Consider the following 20,905-nt stretch of genomic DNA (forward strand, 5'->3'; position numbering starts at 1 on the left):
TTGTTGAGGCCCCTGCCCCAACTCTGACCACACTGTGGACAAGGCAGAAGCCTGGCAGGGATTTCTCCATATTTCTTTGACATATGGGGAGACTGAGGCTAGAAAAGCAAGTGGCTGGGCACAGGGCAGCTAGTCTCAAGGCCTCCCGCTTGGGGAACAGCAGGTGGAGGGTCAGGGCGGGGCACTGTCAGCCTCCTGCTCTGGCTGGCTTTCATCCTTTCTGGGAAGTTAATTTGTCCCCAGATCCAGAGGCCCCTGAGGGTAAGCGACAGAGGTGGGGGATGTGGGTCATGGTCTGCTGGCCTGGGAGGGGAGGGCTGTGTCAGGGCTATCCACATGCACACCTTGCTCTATTCCAGGCCTTGTCCCCTCTCACCCTCTGCCCCTCGCTGGGGCCCCACTTACTGTTGGATGGCATTCAGGATTCCCCACATGTACTGATCCACCTCCAGGCCCTCCAGCAGAGCGGTTTTACTGGAAAAGGAGACGGGGAGCTTGGCCTCTGCTCCAGGACCCAAGGAGGTGGGGGCACAGCCCATCCACCTCAGTGTCAGTGGGGTCCCACCCCTGCTGCTGGTTACTACTGGAGGCACAAGAGAGGGGGACTCTGACCGCGTGATACCAAGGGACCACCTGGAGCCCCCATAACCTAAACCCCTCTGCCATGTTTGGGTTCTGGTTTGCATTTAGGGCAGGTGGAGGTGGGAGGTAGCCAGCCCCTCCCCTCTGTGGTTGGGGGATGGGGGAAGCCCCCACCAGGGTGGACACCACTCACTTGCACACAGGACACCTCCAGGTCCCTCTTTCGCAATTCAGCTGCAGGTATGACTCCAGGTCAAAGCACTGCAGGCAGACAGACAGACAGACATGGGTGAGACCAGGACTGTCAGAAACTGCCTCAATGTGCCTAAAGGACCCTTGGAATAACTTCCCCACCAGAAAGAAAGATAGGCTGTGGGAGAAACGCAAGGTTGGGGCTGGGTGGAGTGAGAGCAATGACACCTTTTTACCACGCAGAGTACTTATGCCTCCACCCCAGCATGCCTCACACCACCTCCCATGCCCCAAATGACCCTGTGCCTACATCGTCTGAGAAGCCTTCCTGGTCCCCACCCCAGCTGACTCTCACTGTTTTTTGCCCTGTTAATAGGCCCTTTCAATGAGGCCAGGGGTAGCCCCTTCAGCCCAGCCCAGGCACGGAAGACAAGTCTGATCAAGTTCATCGATCTGTATCACACAGCTAAGGTGACCAGACCATCCTCTTGCCCACAGCATTCTTTTGGAGGGAGGAGGGGAAGCTCCTGTCCCACTGCACCCTCAGGACCAGCTGTAGGTGATAGCCCTGGGCCCCTTCTGCATGCCCACCACGCCCAGGTTCCAGAGGACGGCTCCTTGTTCTTCTTCCAGGCCGGGTTGCCCACGTTTACTCATTGCTCTGTCACTGCCTGCTCAGACTGGGACTGTCACTCACACCAGGGCTACTTCCTGAACACTGGCTTGATGTAAGGCCCTGGACAGAGGCATGAATTGGACAGTGGTGTCCCTGCTCTTGGGCCCCCAATCAGCCCTGCCATGTGTGTGGGACTTCCAGCTGGCATCTGCCATCTGCCAAGGCAGGGGCTGTCCAAAACCATTTCTGTAGCCCCTTTGGCCTTAAGCACACAGAAAAGATGCTCAAAATGATGGCTGAAATTAATGAGTGATGCCAGCTGCTGATCTCCATGACATCCTTCTGGACAGTGTTTGGACAGGCCCTGTTGCCCCTCTGCCTACCGCTCACCATCCCAGCCAGAATCTAGGTGGCTTGCCGGAGCTGTGCTTTCTGGGGACGCTCACCTGGACATGCTTGCAATCGTGTCCTCGAGCAGGCAGCTGGATGCGCCGGAATGTGATGGGGCACTTCAAAGACACCTTGATGGCTGTCTGCTCCACCCCATCCTCCCCGTTGAGGGTCGTGTTCCCCGAGGAGGCAGCCACGCTGCTGAAATTCCGCTTGACTGTGGGGCAGGAGGCACAGACAGGTGAGGATGGCAAGGCTGTCCTGCAGAGGTGGGGGGTCTGCACATGCTCCCCACTTCCTCGTGCAACTGGGGCACGTCCTGGTCCTCCTCCCAGCCCACACCAAACACTGAGAGGGCCCACAGTGTGTCAGTCATAGGGCTGGGTGCCCGGGCTGCTGTCTCCATGGGGGACGCGTGTGGTGTGTGTGTGCCCGAGGAGCTGGCTGCAGCAGTTCCTCTATCTCTGCAGAGCAGACCCTGCCTTCGCTAGGAAGGGGGATATCTGCAAAGCTCACGGAAAGTCAGTCTGGCACTTCTCTGATTTACGGGGTCAGTGAAAAGCCCCCTCAGGCACTCCTGCACTTCACTCTGCACATGTGGAAATGGAAATGAACAGCTGCCTGCTGGAATCCCAGGGCTCAGGGCAGCAACGTGAAGAGTGGCCCTGTACCTCCTGCACGGGGCCTCTGAGTTCACACCCGGGGTCTCCTTTAAATGGGACTCCAAGCCAAGTCCTTCCATCCCAACTTTTATTTTTTTGTCATAGTGTCTTGCTGTGTCACCCACATTGGAGTGCAGTGGCGTGATCATGGCCCACTGCAGCCTCGACCTCCCCGGCTCAAACAATTCTCCCACCTCAGCCTTCTGAGCAGCTGGGACTACAGGCACAAGCCACCACTCTTGGCTAATTTTTTATTTTTCTGTGGAGACAGGCTCTTACTATGTGGCCAGGCTAGTCTTGAATTCCCGGACTCCCACCTCGGCCTCCCAAAGTGCCGGAATTATAGGCATGAGCTACTGTGCCCAGTCCTCTCCTGAGTTTAAGCATGAGCTGGCCAGATGCAGTGGCTCATGTCTGTAATTCCGGCACTTTGGGAGGCTGAGGCGGGCGGATCGCAAGGTCAGGAGATCGAGACCATCCTGGCTAACACGGTGAAACCCCGTCTCTACAAAAATACAAAAAAATTAGCCAGGTGTGGTGGTGGGTGCCTGTAGTCCCAGCTACTCTGGAGGCTGAGGCAGGAGAATGGCATGCACCCAGGAGGTGGAGCGGAGCTTGCAGTGAGCTGAGACAGCACCACTGCACTCCAGCCTGGGCAACAGAGTGAGACTCCATCTCAAAAAAAAAAAAAAAAAAAAAAAGCATGAGCTGTTGAAGTAGAGAGGTCAATCTGGAATCCACCCTCCGTGTCTTCCACCTGATGAAGATCCCTTCTTCTGTAAATCCTCTCATCTTCTAAAGGCCTGGCCCAGGTCTTCACTTCCTCCAGGAAGCCTGCTTCCTGACATTTTGTTTCAATCTGCCTCATGTCCTGTGCTGCTGTTGCAGGTATGCCTGTTCTGGCTCCCAAGTTGGACTGCCAGCTCTTCCACACAGGGCAGGTCCCAGAACTCCCACCAGCACTTATGGCCCCCAGCTTGTCTGATCATGACAACAGCCCGAGGAGGAGGGCATGAGCCTCAGGATGGGACGTGCTCAGGGACACTCCAGGCCCGGTGGCGACATGCATGGAGGCCAAGGTCAGTCCCAGGTGAATGGTGACTGCTTCTTAGTCCCAAACTCAGGCAGGGCTAGGGTCTGGCTCTCACTCCTTGCCCCCACCCAGACTCACTTTTTGTGATACAGTGCTCTGCGGGCAGGAGGCGCTTCTTGAGGAGTCCTTGCAGCACAGAGCGGACGGAGGGCCGGTGCACCAGCTGCAGCACGAAGAGGTGTGACTGCGGGGAGAGAGCAGACACTCAGTTCCTGCACACTGTCATCATGCCCCACCCTGCCTGCAGCCTCGGCAGCCCTAGACTGCTCCCAAGATCCCACAGCCGGCCTAGGAGACGCTCCCCCAGCGTGTGTCCTGGGACTTGTGAGCCTGAACACCACTCTGGAAAGGCTGCCTCTGCTGCAGACAAGGTGGATTTTGACACTGAAATACTCCCTGGATAAGGTTATAGGACACATGGCTTTAGGCCTGGGTTCCACTTCACTTCCTAACCTCCCCTACCACTGCCTTCCCATCATGTGTCCTCAGCCCTTCTGGCCAGGGTGCTCATCCCTCGCTTCGTCCTTACAGGAAGCCTTCCAGAACTGCACACCCCAAACGTCCACCCATCAGTTGCCTTACTCTGACAGTTGTGCAGCCTTACACAGTACATCACATTCCCCAGTCAGAATGGGATGTGCTGCCCAGGTCTGTGACCCCTAACTCTGTGTGGGCTCTGTGCCTGTAAGCTCACAAGGGCAGGATCAGAGTGTTTCCTTCTCCATGCCCCTACAGAGAGGCCAGTGGAGTGGGGCAGGCATTTAGTTCCATTGGGGCCTGAACAAGCCCTGTGTGTCGGGCCCTGATCTTCAGGGCACATGAGGGTGGCTGACAGCTGGTCCTAGGTAACAAGTCATGGGTTGGAAGGACCCCCATACATGACTCTAAGACAAGAGGGTTGGGAAAGAAGGGAACGCGTTAACTCCAGGTTTGGGGGAGTTGGGTCTGAGGAGAAAGGTGCTGACAATGACAACTGCTGGTGAATGAGGCAAGCAGGACATGGCTTCGAGGAACACAGAACCACAACAATGAATGAAGGGCAGGGAGGAGGGGCCAGGAGGGGTGAATCGGAGGCATACGTGGAGAACAGATGGAGGCCTAGTGTCCAGGGGAAGAGGCCACATCTGAAGCCAGGGCATAGTGGCTTTGAAGGCCCAACGCTTTGAAGGTTATTGTACAGGCCCTAGGCGGGGAGCAGGTAAGGGCACACTGTATGTTTGGTGGCTGTGGGCACAGGGGCTGGTGACCCAAGGACAAGGCTGAGGACCAGAGGGGGGCAAGGTGTCCTGCACTCCCACACCGTGCAACAGGGACTGCCCGTGCCACCGCTGCCCCCAGCCCGCCACACTCACGCAGCAGCAAGCCGTGACGGTGATCTGGATGGTGTTGCGACCCGGCTGGCACACGTGCTTCAGATGCAGGGGCTTGTGGGAGGTCTTGTTGTCGCCGCGCTCAATGGTGAGGGGCGTGGCATTCACGCTGACCTGCACCGAGGCGGGCCAGTTGGTGTTCATCTGCCGGTCCTCGTGGTGGTAGCACTTGAACTGCAGCTCCAGGTCAGACCTAGGTGGGGAATGGGGGTGCTCAGGGCAGCTCTGCCGGGGGGCTGTCCATGGCCTCTGTGACCCCGAGCCAGGCCACACACCTCTGAATGTACCACAACCTCCGAGACCCTTAGGACCCCATCCCTGACCCCAATGGTTCCCGTAGCCTGAGTTCTCCTCTCCCATTCTGGATACTCCCTTTACAACCAAACTGCCCCCAAGATCCCTGCACACCAATCATTCCCGCCATACCCCACAGCTGCTCTAGCTCCCATCTCCCTGGACTGTCCTCCCTGTAGGGGTCAACTCTTGGCTCCCTAGGTCAGAGATAGAGGGGCAAAAGAACAGGCACTCATTTGACAGGACCTGCTGTGAGGCCAGCCAAGCCTGTCTCCAGACATGCTGGGAACTGTCCTCTCAGGCCACGGCCATTTCTGGTTCTGAGCACTCCCCAAGGAGGCCCCCCAGGACACAGCACTGAGGAGTGTCAGGAACCAGCAGTGACCACGTATGCGTGACAACCCAGCCAGGAGGAGGAGGTCCCCCAGGCCAGGACACTCCCAGGTAAGAAGTGTGGGTGAGCAGGGTGCAGGCAGGCAGCACAGTGGCTTGTCCCATGCCAGGAGCCTCTGCCCTCCTGCCTAAGCATTGCAGCTCCTGTGTTCTGAACGCCCACACCAGTTATCTGTGGCCACTTCGCCCAGCCTGCTCAGCATGGTCAAGAAAACAGCAGGGGTGTGTGTGCACATGCCAGGCACAGACCCAGCTCTTGCCCTGGAGATGCTCACTGGGCAATGGGGGGTCTGAGTCCAAGCACAGTGAGACAGTGTGAGTCTTGCCTGAGGATGAAGGACTGAAGGGTGGAGACCCCTAGGGTTGGTTCTGGCATCCTGGAGACCTGGGCCCAAGTCCCAGCTCTTCCCCTGGCTAGCTGTGAGAACTCACACAAGCCAATTCAATTCTCTGGCCTCAGCTTCCTCCTCTGTCAAAAGGGAAAGTGTTGCCCATTTCCAAGATCAAAGTAGGTCACATGTGGAAGGTGCTGAGCATGGGCCTGGCTCAGCAGGAAACCTCCAGACCTTGCATTCCAGCACGTGCCTAAGTGTCTGAGCAGCAGCCCTGCCCAATGGTTAGCCCCTTGCAATAGGCAGGGCCTGCCTGACCCAGGCCTGGCCCCTGCGCCAGCCTCATCTTTGCATTCCTGGCTCTGGTCACCTGAGTCACACTCGAATTCTTGACTGCATTCCCTCTTGTCAGCTCACGGTCTCAGATGGGATACACAGCTTCTCAGCCTAGGTCTGAGCCAGCCACCTTTTCCTCTGGGGTGAGTGACAGCTGCTCCCTGCCCTTAGGCCATGATACCTTGACTGCTCATCTCCCGGAGCCCCTGCAGACTTCCCATGACAATCGCAGGACAGGGCCCAGTCAATGATGCCGAACACGTGAAGGTGACAGAAGATGCTGCCACCACCTGCCCAGGGCCACACTCAGGCCCAAGGAAGCCATCCCGGGGGACCTCCTTCATCCCGTCTGGGCTGGCACCCCTGCCCTGACACGCACCTCCACATCAGCGTCTGGTGGACCGTGGGCCGCAGGTGGAACACATGGTTGCTGACAGCCAGGTTGTGCTCCAGGCGGAAGGGCTCCAGCACCACGCCATCCCGCACAGGGAATGTGAGCCGCAGCTCGTCATTGTGGTTGGCTGGGGCGAGGAGAGGAGGTGGGTGAGCCATAAGCCCCAGCTGCCATGGGTTCCTGTGCTGTGGGTGGGACTTGCTCACCCTGGGCTGCACGCTCAGAGGAAGGCAGGGGTGTGTAAACAGGGCCAGAGACATAGCCAGGCCAAGGGCATACCAGTGAGTCATGGCTTCTTTGATTCTATATGGCCCCACCCCATCTACTCATCCCCTCTTCTTCCACCCGCCTCCCTGCCTCCTTCCATGGCTGGGTACAGATTTTCCTCCCAGCCTCCAGGCACCCAGGCAGCAGTGAGAAGGGCTGTCTGTAGGCAGCCCACCCCTCCTTGAATGTGTCCCTGGGTATCTCACCTGCTCTCAAGTCTCTGTCCTTTCTGCATGCCCAATCCCCAGACAGCCTGACTACTAAGCCTCCTGCTCCCAGCCCACTGGGGGGCCCAAATGGAGCTGCCCAACAGAGGGAGGTAGGGCCCTCACCTGGGGGTGGCGGCAGAGCGCTCATATTTGGCTTGATGTCTGGCGGGAAGGGTGGTTTGACGTCTTGGCTGGGGGACAGGTATGGAGGGATGCTGCTCCCAGGGGTCATGGGGGGTGTGGGGTTCCCTGGAACAGGCGAGTGGGGGTAATTTGCCACAGGAACTGGCCTGGGAGGCTGGAAAGAAAGAGAAGACACACATAGGTTATGGGATCCTGGAGACAGAAGGGGCCATGGCTATGTACATACACTGCACTCACCCCAGGGTCCGGGGGCCATGCCCCTCGGGAGGAGAGCCTCCACCAGGGAAACGCTTCTCTCTCACAGATCTCTGTCCCGCTCAGAAGACAGCCTTGGGAAGGGCCTTCCCCACCCTTCATCTGGGTCTCACCACTGAGCTCCTGTGTCAGGTGCATGTGGAGACCCTTACCCATCCATGTGACAAATGGGGACACAGAGGCACAGGGCTGGGGACTTGCTCAGAACAACCCTTGGAGGACAGGACAGCAGGAATAAAGCCCAGGCCTCCTGTCACCCGACCAGGTGGGCTTCAAACATCACGACTCAAGGCCACACCCTCTATGCCTACCTCATCAGGGTCCCCCAGATGGAGTCGGGGCCTGCAGAATCTGGGGCCCAGGTTCCCCAGGAGCCCCTCTCCTTCTTCTTGTTTTCAAGACTAGCCAGGCTGACACTTTACCCTGGGGCCCACCCCACCTGGAGCTGTGGAATCTCAGTCCTGAGCATCTCTGTCCCTGGCACAGGGGACCAGGGAGTGCACCCCCACCCATGGGCCCCTCTGAATGTCCAGAGAGGCTGGAGCAGGACCAGTGAGAGCCTTTAGAGGCAACAACTGCCTGTGGCTTAGAATTTGTAAATTAAATCGGAACATACCCTGTTGACATTCCCTTGGCTGTAGTTACTGTAGCTGCTTCCCGAGAACGTGTTGTTTTGTCCATTAAACTGCTCTGGCTGTTAAAACAAGATAAACAACGCTGAGTGGGGGGCAGAAAAGCCATCAGAAGTCCGCTCTCCCTCCGGACAGTAAAATCTGCCAGGAGCATAGGGATGCTACAGGGGCCCATCCACTGCTGGGCTGCGGAGGGAGCGGGACGGGACAGCTACACCTCGGCGACAGCATTTTGCCTCTCTCTGTCCCTAGCTATTAATTTAGCAGAAGTTACAAAAAGAGCAACACCTAATATGCTGAAGTTGGAGCAAAATGGTAAACCTGTTCAGTGGATGGCCATAGTAAATTAGCATGATTTTTGGCAAATAACTGTAAAACAGTAAAGTGTCTTCTTTACTCCCAAGAACATATTTTATAATAATCCTAAGGAAAGGAAAGGCTATATGCCTAAAGATACTCATCATAGTATTATTTCTAAAGTGAAAAATCAGAAGCAACCCCAATACCTAACAGAGGGAATAATAAAATATGATATGGTGATCTCAGCAGAATATTAGGCAGCCATTAAAAGTAAAAACCCCAGGGGCTCTGGCAGCAGTATCATTCTTATTATTTCATGTTAAGTAAAAGGTACAGATTCAAAGGTACAGCTGTAATAACAATTTTATAACATGTTAGTGCCCACCTGCACATAGAGAGATGAAGTTTAGAATGAAATGTTAATATATACAAGGTGTGTGCTTTTTTTTTTAAATAAAATACATTGCCTTTATTATTTTGTGAGTGCCATGAATAAGAAAAGGAAAAAGAAAAAAACCCATCATCTGAGACCAATGAGAATAGGAACTGAGAAAAGCCACTCTGACATTCTGGCCACCAAACTTCTCCCTGAACACATGGGGATGTTCAGAAATCACCCACGCCTTGCTGTCCTTGGGGCTAACACACGCAGGGTCAGAGTGATCCCGGTGGAGTTAGGGGTCTGAGGTGGTTAGTAGGGAAGGGGCCCCGTGGGTGGTGGCGAGGCTGGGACTGACCTTGTAATACTGCCCCATGTTGACCGTCGGGGGCGGGTACTGCCCGGAGCTCGGCTGGCTGGGCATCCTCTGTCCCGGGTAGTTGGGGGAGGTGAGTGGCCTCGGGGGGTTGGGGGTTGGGTACTGGCCTGGCTGGGTGGGGAACTGGCTGTTTGGTCCATATTGCTGGTTTCCATAGTTGGGCTGTGGTGGGAGAGAAAGGAGAGGGGAAACACGTTCAATGTTGCCAATGTCACATAGCCAGGTCACCTGAATACCGGGACGGGGCCCGCCTCTTCTCATTTGCTCCTGCTATTTTCCACCCACAAAACCAGATGATGCTTGAGCTCGTTCTCGTCCTGACATCCAGGGGCATTTTGTTCTGACTGTCCAGCTCATAGGCCACCTTCCCTTGAGGCCGTACTTCCTGGAGCACATGCGCCCCCTGAACTCCAGGGACACTTTCAGAGCCTCTTGCTCACACCATTATGAGGGGCCTGATTCTAACTCCCCTGACCTTTGCGTCTCTCCTGGCGCCTGGGTTAGGGCTGTGCTCCCCAATGGGCACACCCAACACACTCAACAGGATGAACTTCCACAAAGGAACCCCCTGTGCCCCTGCATTCTGAGGATGAACCTGGGTGGCATTGTCCTCATACTCCCCTTGGAGCAGCACACACACCTAGTGTTCAGTTCTGGACCATCGACAACCTGCCACCTGTGCAGGAGGTGGGAGAGCCAGGTTGGTGAAGGAACAAGACAACTTCTCCCAGGAGAGGCAATTTAGAGAAGAGAGAGCACCACCACCCTCTAGCCACCTTCCCTGTCTGGAAAATCAGGTGACCCTCAGGGCCACATGACATCCTGTGAGTCAGTGGTTTCTTCTTCCCCATCTGAGTGGCTCTCTTGCCTAGAGGTCCTGCTGGTGGCTGTGCCCCAGTGCCTGACAAAATGCCCACAATGCTTACTCAACAAATGAATGATGGACTTGGGTATAAATGTCAGAGAGTGTCAGTGTGGAAGAATCTGCAACTCATGTTGTTGTAACATGGTGGCTGCTCTGGGTGACAGTAAGGCACCAACCACAGGAGGTGCAGAAGACGTAGCTGGTGCCTACCTGCCGCCTACCTGCCCACCAAGCTAGAGAAGAGAGTCCTCTGTGGGACCAGATGACCCAACCCCTGTCCTAAGGTTCCAACAATTCAAATACTGTATGAGCAAGCCATGGCAAGGGGAAGGAAGGCCAGTCTTCCCAGACAGGATCGGGCCACACAGGCTGTCACTACCCAGTGCTGTAGCTGGGTAGCAGCAGCATTCTATGAAAAGGATGATTAACTTAGTAAAAATACGGAGAGCCTTTGGTGTGCTCTCTTTAGGCAGGCAGAGCCATGAGCATGACACTAGTGCAGGTGCAGGGGTGACACTAATGACCAGGAATTCCGCTGAAGCCTTGTCCGAGATTGCTGCCTTTGCTGTCAGCTAACAGATGCACCCCCAGCACAGCCAGAGGGACACCGGGATTTTGGGCACAGGGTGGCTGAGAAAAGGCCTAGAAACCGCATGGGGGCTGTGTGCCAGGAGAGGTGCCAATAGCTTGAGGCTCCCCCAAACTCAGGACCCAAGAGCCAATGGTCTTTCTCTGGCCAGCATCGTTTTCTGAGGGTTCACTTGTGACACCCTCTCCAGGAAGCCTGCCTTCTCTGACTCACATTGAGTTCTGTGCAGTCTGCTACGCTTCATTCCCTGGTGAGTCTCGGCTCAAAACTTTTCTTTCCTGCTAAAATCTCACTTCCCAGAGGGCAGGAGGTATGCATATTACTTCCCTAAATCTTCCCCAACACCTTGGCTGAGCTGGCTGTGCAGCCCAAGAGGCAGTGCCACTTCCTATACAGTGACCACGTGTGGATGGAAACAAGAGCTAAGAAACACGCTGCCTGCCTTCCAGTTACTTCCCCGATGGGTCAGTCCTTTTATAGACTGGAAACAGCTGCCTGCCTTCCAGTCGCTTCCCTGACGTGTCAGTCCTTATAGACTGGAAACAGCTGCCTGCCTCCTAGTCACTTCCCCGACAGGTCAGTCCTTATAGACTGGAAACAGCTGCCTGCCTTCCAACCACTTCCCTGACGGGTCAGCCCTTATAGACTGGAAGCATTTTGTCTCAGCTCTCTTTCTTGGAGAGGAGTTGGGGAAGTCCTCATGTGGGCAGGAGGAACTAAACCCAGGTCACCCAGTTAGTGGCTGAGCCAAGACAAGAGTCACTACAGTAAGAGGAACTGCTGCTTGCTGAGCGGCGGCATAGGCCAGCCCAGGGCCAAGCACTTCATGGACATCTCCTCAAGTCCCTCAAGCAGCCCTAGGAGGCAGGGTGACTGGCTCGAGGTCTTCCAGTTGGGAAACAGTAGAACCAGGTCTCAAACCCAGAAGCACCTGACCGCTAAGCCCCTGCCTCTTTGTCCGAGTGTGCTGGAGTCCAAGACACACCCCTTCCAAGGCCATACCCACGGCCCACATCTTCAAGCCCAGGTGTCCCAGCTCCCACCTCCCGGCCTCCCACTGCTGCACTCACCTCTCCAGGGTATGGCCTCTTTATGTTCTGAATAGGAAGGGACTGGGGCCGGGGGCCTGGGTAGGTCTGCTGGGGCATCCGCTGCCCGTGCGTGCCAAAGGGGCTGATGCCGGGCGGCCGGGGCTGGTTCATGCCCATGGGAGGGCCGCTCATCCCCGAGGGCGTCATGCCAGCCGCCATGCTCGCGGGGTTCATGCTGCCCCCCATGGAGGCAGGCCCCCGTGGCCCGGGCTGGTTCATGAATTGGCTGTTATACGCCTGGGTGGGACCCATCTGGAAAGAGGAACAGACCTTCAACGGGAGAAGAAAAAAAAAAAAAGAATAAAATGCCACATGCATTGAAAGTGCAGGGAGGGAAGGGTTGGGGAGGTGGAGGGGTGGGGAGGGGGCACCGTCCTGTGCGGCAGTGACTGGTGACCAACCAGGCCCTAGGGGAGCAGGGTCCACCCAGGCTCACTGCTGCCCTCTGCAGCCGCACAGGAGAGATGCAGCTCTGGGGTGTTAGGGGATGGGGTGGGGCGGTCACTCCAATGCACAGGCAGCATTTCCAGGGAGGGAGGCAGGCAGAAAACCAGGAAAGGGTGCAGGGACAGGGAGGGGTATGGGAGGGTGGAGGTAGATGAGGGTGGAGGCAGGAGCCCGACTGAGACTGCAGCCCCTTTCCTGGAAGCCCTGGCCCTGCCCTTGGTTCTGGGCCAGTGAAGGCACACCCTCCATCCACAAAGTCGGCCTCAGCCCAGCTTCCACTTCTGTTCCCCCTGCCCTGCAGTCCCCACCTCCTCGCCTCCTGTTCTGCATTCCTATGGCGGCTCCTCCTCTCCTCATCCCTCAACCCATCCTTCAGAAGGTCAGGGAGCAGCACTGGGGCCTGTGCAGACCCATGGATAGGGTGACTAGAAGGGCACTGGTCTCAGAAGCAATCCAGGAGACAGATCAGTCACAAGACTAGTTTTAGACATTGAGCCCACTCTTTGGTGAGTAGGGGGCCCAGAGAGCAATGTGGAACTTTTTCCCCATATGCAGTAGTACACAAGCCACCAACACACAAACACCAGCACCCAGATACCCCACCACACCCAAGCACACGGACACGCCCCATTCTAAACACAGACCTCCACATGCTTCCATGGAAGCCCAAATCCACCCTAATGCAGTCAGCTCCCCCAGCATACATGGCCCCATAAGCACTGACACTCCAGCTCTGCTTTCCCAGGGCTGTCTGCTTGGCTGGCTGGGTGAGATTAGTGGGAACCCTTACCGGTCCATACTGGTTTATATCCTTGTTCTGTGTCTCCTGCAGGGCTGCCACAGTGGCCGTGGCTGTGGCCGTAGCTGTGGCTGCTGCTGCGGCCACTGCCGCTGCTGCGGCGGCTGCCGCGGGCTGAGTGAAGTCAGCAGGCGGCCTGGTGTGTGGAGGGATGCCCATGCCTGCGGGGGCGTTAGGACCCCCAGGATAACTGCAGGGAGAGAAGGGTGGAAGACTTAGGTACTGCCTGCATCTGAGGGGAACTGAGAGCAAGCTGTGGGTTGGGAGGGAGAGAATGGAGCTGTACCCAGAATCTAGAGGGCCTCTTGGGATTGGCAGCCATTCATTTGTGCCACTTGGCAATGACCACACTGATGTGCTCCTGGAGCCCTCAGGGGTGCCTGCACCCTCACTGCATGCTGTCGGGCCCTGGTGAGCCCATCTTCTGAAGGACACCGAGTCTCAGAGCACCTGAGCAACTTGCCCAAGGCCCTCCAGCATTGATGGCAGAGCTGTGGCTGCGGCTGCAGGTGTTTCTGATCCCTGTGTTTAACCACCAGGTCATACTACTGTGCCAACCCCAGGTGAGAAACCCAGCCAGGGCTGGAGAGGGTTGAGGCCAAGGTGGGGGTATTAGGCAGGGCGGGGCGGAAAGAGGAGAATGGGCGCCTCTGCTCGCCTCACACCCCTCCCCAGAGCTCCAAATCCTGTGAGTCCTTGTCCCTTTCTCCCGAGCCAAGGGACTCGCAGTCTGCATAGTTCTGCTTTCACCAATCAGCAAGGCAGAGCAGATTTTCCCAGACCGTTTCACTGTCTTTGGGCAACTGGACCCCATCTATACCTGCTCTTCGACTTTCCCAGTCCAGATTTTCTCAATATCTTCCTATTTATCAGTAGGGTCGTTTTGAGGTTTTGCGGAATAAGAATGTCACCCTTCTATTTCCACGAGCCTGATGACTGTCAGATCACAGCCCAGCTGCTGCAGCGCCTTATCTGCGGTCCAGCCCTGCGAGCCAGGGATGACTGAGCCCCTTCAACTCATGGGACAACAGAGGATAACTTCTCAGGGCAGAAAGCATGGAGCTGGGATTTAAGTGGGACCCTTCCCGTTGAAAGGAGGGAGAGGGGCGGGGTCCATGGCTTCTGCCACGGGTCAGCCCTGCTCACCTGGCCCCAAAGCCCCCACTGCCGGGGTAGTTGGGCCGGCCATACATGCTCTGCTGGATGTAGGGCTGAGCGGGGCCAGCCTTGGCTGAGAACTGCTGCTGCTGCCCCGCAAACTGCGGGGAGTTGAGGCCGGGGTTGCTGGTGGTCATGCCCGACGCCATGGGGTTGCCGCCTGGATTCATGGGGTTGTTGGCATTGGCCATAGGGTTCCCAAGGACCTGTGGGCAGAGAAAGTGGTTGTCACCTAAGGTGCTACCCCAGGTAGTGTGGAAAGGAAGGGGGATAAATGAAGAGGGGAAAGGGAGAAAGAACAAAGTGGAGGCAGGACAACAGGGAGGAGGAGAAAAATGGAGGGTGGATGAACTACTCTAGAGTGTACTGGTGATAACAGGCGCGCCTGGGTGGCAGGTGGTGCGGGGGATGAGAAGGTCAGCCGTGTGATGGAACAAGCTGAGGGCATGACCTAGCCCCACAAAGCCAACTCAAGTGGTCCCCAGGGGCTGGGCAGCCCCGTGAAGGGAGGAGAGGCTGCTACTGCGCCAGAGGCCCGTGGGGAGAGCCCTGGCCATGCAGCCTACTGCCCCACAAACGAGCCTGGATGCCAGTGTCTCGTCACACAGGGGCCCCGAGGCCCCTGGCTGCTGCTCTGTGAGGGCCAAGAGGAACCCACTCTGCTAGCTCTGGAGGGCAGCAGGAGCAGGCAACAACAGGTCAGCCCAGTGGCTCCCTCCAGGGTGATAAGCAGCCCTGAGCCTTCCATGTAGCCACAGCTAAGTCTAGCAGAGGTCAGACAGAGGGGAGACCCCCTGACTAGGCAGCAGAGGAGTGGAAGAAAGGAAGGAATGAGAGGGAGGTGGGTTTGACTAGGGCAATGGGGGGTAGGGAGTTGTCAGAAGTCCAAGGCACAATATTTTGATGAAATCTAACTCAGGCCACACATTCAGGGTCAGAGACCTCAGACCTTGGAGCACTGAGGCCAACAACACAGAGGAAGTTCTCCTGTTTACCAGAGCAAATGGGCTAGGGAAGAACCCCTTGCTGTCCGTATGCTGAATGCCATTCCCCCAGAAAGGCCTTAGGATGGGGACAGTCCATGGAGGCTGCCCTCCTGAGGTGGGTACAGAGCCTGCCAGGGGTGGAGACGTGTCCACAGCTGGGTGTGCCCTGGAAGCTGGTCTTCCCAGCAGGGTAGGGCCTGGGAGGGCGAAGGGGGTTGGTATGGCTCCAGGGGTCAAGGGACACTCCCACCTAGAAGGAGCTGTGGCTGAGGGCAGTATAGGCTCTTACCTGGCTCTGGGATGTGTTGGTCACTCCCCAAACCGTGGTGACCACGGAGAGGGAGCCGGGAGGCTGGTTGGTGTTCTGCTGCCAAGGGACAGAGTCATAGGGGAACGACCCATCACTGCAGAGGGAGACAGAGGGAGATCCTCAGGGCCTGGCAGGCACAGACTCAAGACAGGCCATGCCCATCACCCCAACAAGTGACCACAGCTCCCAGCCAGTGCGAGGTAACCCCCATCTGAGTCAGTACTGGACCCCCAAGCCCGTCTCAGTGCCCAGTGCACAACAGTGTGCCCTGCATGGTGACAGGCTGTTCAGAAGTGGCCACCGTTCCCCGGATCACTGCAGAGAGCTACTTCCATGGCTGTGGGTCTCCCCGTAGCCCTGAGTCCACAGGTCATGTAACCGATGAAGTGGTGTGACCTGAGGCCCAATCTGAGCTCCTCCTTCACCGGGGCTCTGACTCCGTGTGGCCCTTTAGGAAGAGCTTGGGCTCTCCAAAACCACCTTACCCTTGGAACTGCTCGGTCCCTCTCAGTGCAGGCTGGAAGGGTCCGAGTCTGAGGGTGTCAGCCCTTCCCTCTGCCTCCCAGCCCTTCACAGCAGCCTGGCTGCCTGGGTCATGGGAATGCAGGCTTTCTTCTAGCACCCTTCCTTCCCAACCCCCAGCAACATGGATGCAGGCCTACCTGCTACACACCCTCTCCTGCCTCCTCCCTGATCTCTCGTGTACATCCCTCCCGAGCTAATCTCCCTCAAACACCTAAGATGCCTGGCACAATTAAAGACCTTTGGTGGCTTCTGGCGTTTATAAGGCAGAGTCCAAACTCACACTTAAGAATGACTTACTCCTCTGGCAGACCCCACCATTCCCTCACCCCGCTTTGGCTCTGTCCTCTCGTGGAGCTGCCTCTTCCCCTAAACACTGCCTCCTCTCTACCAACCAGGACCATATTTCCCCTGCTCCCCTCACCAGGTCCAGCAGTATCCACATTTGTGTACATCTCCCCAAGGAGCTCTCAGACATCAGAAGCAAGGAGTTAGGCTTCAGCCCTAACCTCTTGTGCTTAGGCCTACAGTGAGTATCCAGTGATGCTTCTTACCAACCACTTGGGTGTACAGGAATGAGGTCAGCAGATCCCAGCGAAGGGCATGGCATGAAGACCTGCCAGGGTGCCAGCCCCCAGGAGTCTGGGGATGAAGCTGCCTCTCCCATGAGAGCCAGCACTGGCTCTCTGGCACCACCCTCTCACCAAGTCACAGAATTCTAGATGTGGAAGCAGGAGGAGCAGAAAAGCAAAGTGCCCACAGCTGTGACACTGCCTCTACCCAGGGCACACAGGATGTGTGTGTGTATGTGTGTTAGGGAAGGAAACTGGGAGAAGGGACGGGCAATAGGAAGCAGCCTCATGCCTCTGTCTGGCTTGTGTCTGTCTTAGTCACAGGAGACAGCAGATGGCAAAGGTTCTCAGTCACACCTGGGAGACTTGTACCCTAGCTGAGGGGCCAGTCCAACCCTAGCAGCCAGGGCAACTGGGGATGGAGGTGTTGGGGAGGCACCTCTGGGGATGCAAGGAGCCCAGCCCAGAGGGGAGGACTTCCCAGAGGGAGGCAGAGAGCTGCATGACTTGCAGGCAGTAGAGATCAGGGCAGCCAAGTCTCGTGCTCTGCGCCTTGCCCAGCTGAGCTCTTGGCAATGCTGGTCAAGTCAGACGGGCTCCTGCAGAGGTGACCAGCCTGGAGGGCAGGACCACGCCACTGTCTGCTCATACTTGCCCCTCCCCTGCCTGGATACCCTCTGCCCTAGATCTCTCAGCCTGGCCAGCCCCTCGCTTTCTTCCTGTCTGAGATCGCTGGAGCGGCCTCCCCTACCCTCCTCGTATAAAAGAGCAACTCCTACCTGACACTGCCTGCCCGCTCACCCTGGTACTGGAATTTCTGTCATGGCACTCCACCACTGTCCTAATTATATATTTATTTGATTACTGTCTGTCTGCCTCTAGAACAGCTCTGTGACGGCATAGACTTTTGTGCTTAGGACCCTGGTGCAAGTTTCTGCACTCAATCTCCTCATCTGTAAAATGGGCATCAGATGACAACACCTCCACTCTACTCTGTGTTTTCCAACTATGGGTCACGGAATCTAAGCAGGTGATGACACCCAACCAGCAGGGGAGAAAAAAGAATCAAATAGAAAGTGATTGAGCATGAGCACACAATAAAGATGAATATTAGTCCTTGAGCTTCCGTCTTGGTTTTATACACAAATACATGTGCACCTTGGGTCAAGGTGTCGTACGTGTATTTATCGTGGATCTTGGTCAAATAAGCCTGAACACAGGTTCGGCAGCCTAAGTCTGATGTGGCTCAAAGAGGAGAATGCAGTCAGAGGGCTTGCCCAACTGAGCACTGCTCGTGATTTCCGAGGAAACTGCAGGACTCGCATTTGGAGTAGAGGAGCTATACTCAGGGCACTCAATTGGCCAGGCACGATGAGGAGTGGTGGTTCATTGGAGATCCAGATGCCTGGGCCAAAGGTGACAGACGGTGACAGACTCTGCTCTGCAGGTGGCGGATTGGAGACTGGGAACCCAGAGGGAGTAGGCAGTGCAGAGAAACACAGGAAAGCAGCAGTGAACCTGCTCCTCAGGAAGGCTGGGCTGGAACAGCCTCTGTCTCCCAGGGAGGTCACTAGGGACCCAGAGCACCACCTGGTTCCAGAACTGGCATACCAGAATCTCACAGGGAGGATCTACAGGTTATGCTTGTACAAAATGAAGAGGAGATCCCCTGGACACCTGCTGCTCTCAAGACCCATGTCCTAGGTGTGCTGGATGACCAGAGGGTCTCCCGCAACTGAACAAAACCCAAGCCTGAGTGGCTTCTCTCCCCAGAACTTGTGCCCCACAAGTCCCTACCAACCCTCCAGGCTGATGGCCTTCAGACCCAGGTTGCTGTCCTTTGAGAACATGCCTGGCCAGGCTCAGGAAGTGAACCCCTGTGGGAACCCCCGGGGCCGGCAGGGCCCTGTCTGAGGCCAGGGAGTGGGCAACCGCTGCCTTACCACCTCAGCCCGGGACGCTACACAGGCCCACGAACAAGCTCCCAACTGCCCTGCACTCCGTGGGTGAGTCTTGTGGGCGGAAACCAGCTCCTTCCTGTTTCGTCCCCTCTGCCCCAAACTTGGTGAGAAGCAAAGCTAACCAACGTTCCCAAACTGGGCATCCCACTGCCTGGCTGAAAGGTTTGCTGCCCCAGAGCAAAGATGTACACAGGCGTATGGAGGACACGTCCGTGCATACACGCGAGGCCCTGCTGGCATGCTGCCTGTGCACTGGGGAAGGGACAGGCACAGCGTGTGGGGCGGTCTCAGGACTAGCTTGCCTCCACACACACCTGCTGCAGAAGCAGAAGTGGCAGCCGCACCGACGGGACTGTGACTCATCTCATTCTGGGGGAGACGGGCTCCTGCTGTCACAGAGAAGGCTCTCGCCCCCGCAGGCCCCCCCAGCAGCCCTGCTGATGTGACGCCACTGCCTGCACTCAAGACACCACCACTGGGGGAATGCCTGGTCCCTATGCCCAAGGATGAAGGACCAACCAGACCCCTGGGCTGCTATCAGAAAGGCAGGGCCTGGCTGGGATGCGAGGAGGGTCTGCAGGGTGCCTGAGAGCCCTTCTTCTCTCCAACGAGCACAGTTTAACCTGCAGACATGCTTGGCCTGGTCACAAGTGCTTGGCATTTTTTAATAATTCTGCCCTACTCTGTACAACCCTAATCCAGCATGGCCTGCCCGGTATCCCACCACAAGCTGCTCCCAGTCACAGTCCTGTCCAGCCAAAACTGCCCCAACAATCCTGCTTCACCCACAGAAGCACCAAGGCCAGAAGCCACCTGCAATGTCAGCAGCAACGGTTCAGCTTGCCAAGTGCTCCCTAATGCTGGGGCCTCTGTGCCTCTTCTCAGGCTGGCAAGTTCCATCCCACCTTGAAAATGCCATTCATCCTTTCCAGGCTCTTCCAAAGGCCACCTCCTCCGGGAAGCCCTTGCACAAGGTAGTGAACTCCACTGGCTCTTCGCATTCCTGGCAGGAGTGAGAACCCTCTGCCTTCTCCCTTCTGCCTCAGGAGCTGTCACTGATTTCTTGGGCTCCCTGGGCCCAGCATGATGTCTTCACACACCAACAGGGCTCAGGAAGCCTTTGCTAAACAAAAAAATGTGCCAGAGAGAAACCACCTCTCTGCATTCACCCTTGGAGGGATGCTGAAAATGAATATGTCCATTTCGTTAAGCCTGACCACTGACCACCTTCACGGTGTGTCTGTGACCACATGGCCACTGAGGCCCAGGAAGTGAGAGAAGGACACAGAGGGAAGCGATGAACCCACTGCTCACTCTCTGTATGCCTCAGCAACCTCATCTGTGAAATGGGGCTGATTCAGCCCCTCCCTTCGAAGGCTGCCATGAGGGTTAAGTGTAAGTGCCTAACACATATGAGGCCCAGAGTCCTGCACACCTTGGACACCCTGAAACTGCTGGCTGCCGCTGTTACTGTTGTTCTGATTTACTGAGTGACTTTTAGATGCAAGGAATTTTGTGAAGTGGCCTTCACCTAAGAACTCATCCAGTGCCCCATTAAGTGGGCCCAACAGGTGCCCATCTTAGAAGCTGGAGCTCACAGAGGTAGCAGAGCCAGTCAAGGGTGAGGTCGCCGGGTCACCAGACCATATCAGGCTCATCACCGTCTTAAGAACTTAGGATCCAGCAAGGCAGCGCTCCCTGTCCAGAGATGGCCATGAGGCAAGGGAGCACACTGTAGAGGCCACCTAGAAGCCACAAGAATTCCAAGATGGGCTGCATCTTTCTGGGGGTTCTTGGGGAAGTTGCCTAGCATGAAGGGACAGGGGAGATGTAAAGAAGGGCCTCAAAGGCCAGCTGCAGAGAAAATCCAAATAGTCTTCCAGGAAAGAACTTCTTTATACACTAAATCATCTGCTTTAGCTTGGACTGGCCACGTTGGCAAAGATTCAGGGACCCCTTTTTGAGGTTAATATTCAACTGACAGAGGGAAGCCCAGCAAGAAAGAGGTTCCCTTTGTGGGCTCTGGAGTTAGAGTCTTTGGGGTCAAACCCTGGCTCTGCCACTGAAGCTTTCTGTGACCTTCGACATGTTACTTTCAGTCAGCTTCAACCTTCTCATCTGTAAAGTAGGACTAACACTTTCCTAAAATACATGAGAAAAAAGTAAAGTTTAGCACAGAACCTGGTAGAAAGACCCTGCTCAACTGCACTTACACCTTTCTCTCCAGTCCTCCAACCAGCCATAGTATAGCTACCCCTGTTTACTTCAGGATACTATGAAGCTGACTTAGGAATTTTTCAAATATGCTACCAAAGGGAGGAGCCGTTTTCATTCCTGTCAACTAGAAAAAAATGTGTTTCTCAAGCCTGTAAGACTTTCTTCATTT

General features: G+C 56.2%; 1 protein-coding gene across 11 annotated transcripts in view; it reads right to left on the minus strand.

Moving 5' to 3' along the window:
• The window catches only part of ZMIZ1 (zinc finger MIZ-type containing 1), a 241,568-nt gene that overhangs the window by 8,173 nt on the left and 212,490 nt on the right, over positions 1-20,905 (minus strand). For 10 of the 11 annotated variants that reach the window (XM_030940491.1, XM_030940489.1, XM_030940487.1 and 7 more), the window contains 13 exons: positions 15,444-15,558; positions 14,157-14,374; positions 13,002-13,200; positions 11,744-12,034; positions 9,199-9,381; positions 8,146-8,223; positions 7,254-7,428; positions 6,640-6,781; positions 4,888-5,098; positions 3,614-3,719; positions 1,837-1,997; positions 776-843; positions 406-474 (listed from right to left, as the gene is read on the minus strand). In XM_030940491.1, coding sequence (XP_030796351.1) covers positions 406-474; positions 776-843; positions 1,837-1,997; positions 3,614-3,719; positions 4,888-5,098; positions 6,640-6,781; positions 7,254-7,428; positions 8,146-8,223; positions 9,199-9,381; positions 11,744-12,034; positions 13,002-13,200; positions 14,157-14,374; positions 15,444-15,558 — 2,016 coding nt within the window. The remainder of the gene's footprint in view (positions 1-405; positions 475-775; positions 844-1,836; positions 1,998-3,613; positions 3,720-4,887; positions 5,099-6,639; positions 6,782-7,253; positions 7,429-8,145; positions 8,224-9,198; positions 9,382-11,743; positions 12,035-13,001; positions 13,201-14,156; positions 14,375-15,443; positions 15,559-20,905) is intronic. The other variant, XM_030940490.1, reaches the window with a different exon arrangement.

The sequence above is a fragment of the Rhinopithecus roxellana genome, chromosome 11 (assembly GCF_007565055.1).
Source record: "Rhinopithecus roxellana isolate Shanxi Qingling chromosome 11, ASM756505v1, whole genome shotgun sequence".
NCBI classification, from domain to species: Eukaryota; Metazoa; Chordata; class Mammalia; order Primates; family Cercopithecidae; genus Rhinopithecus; species Rhinopithecus roxellana.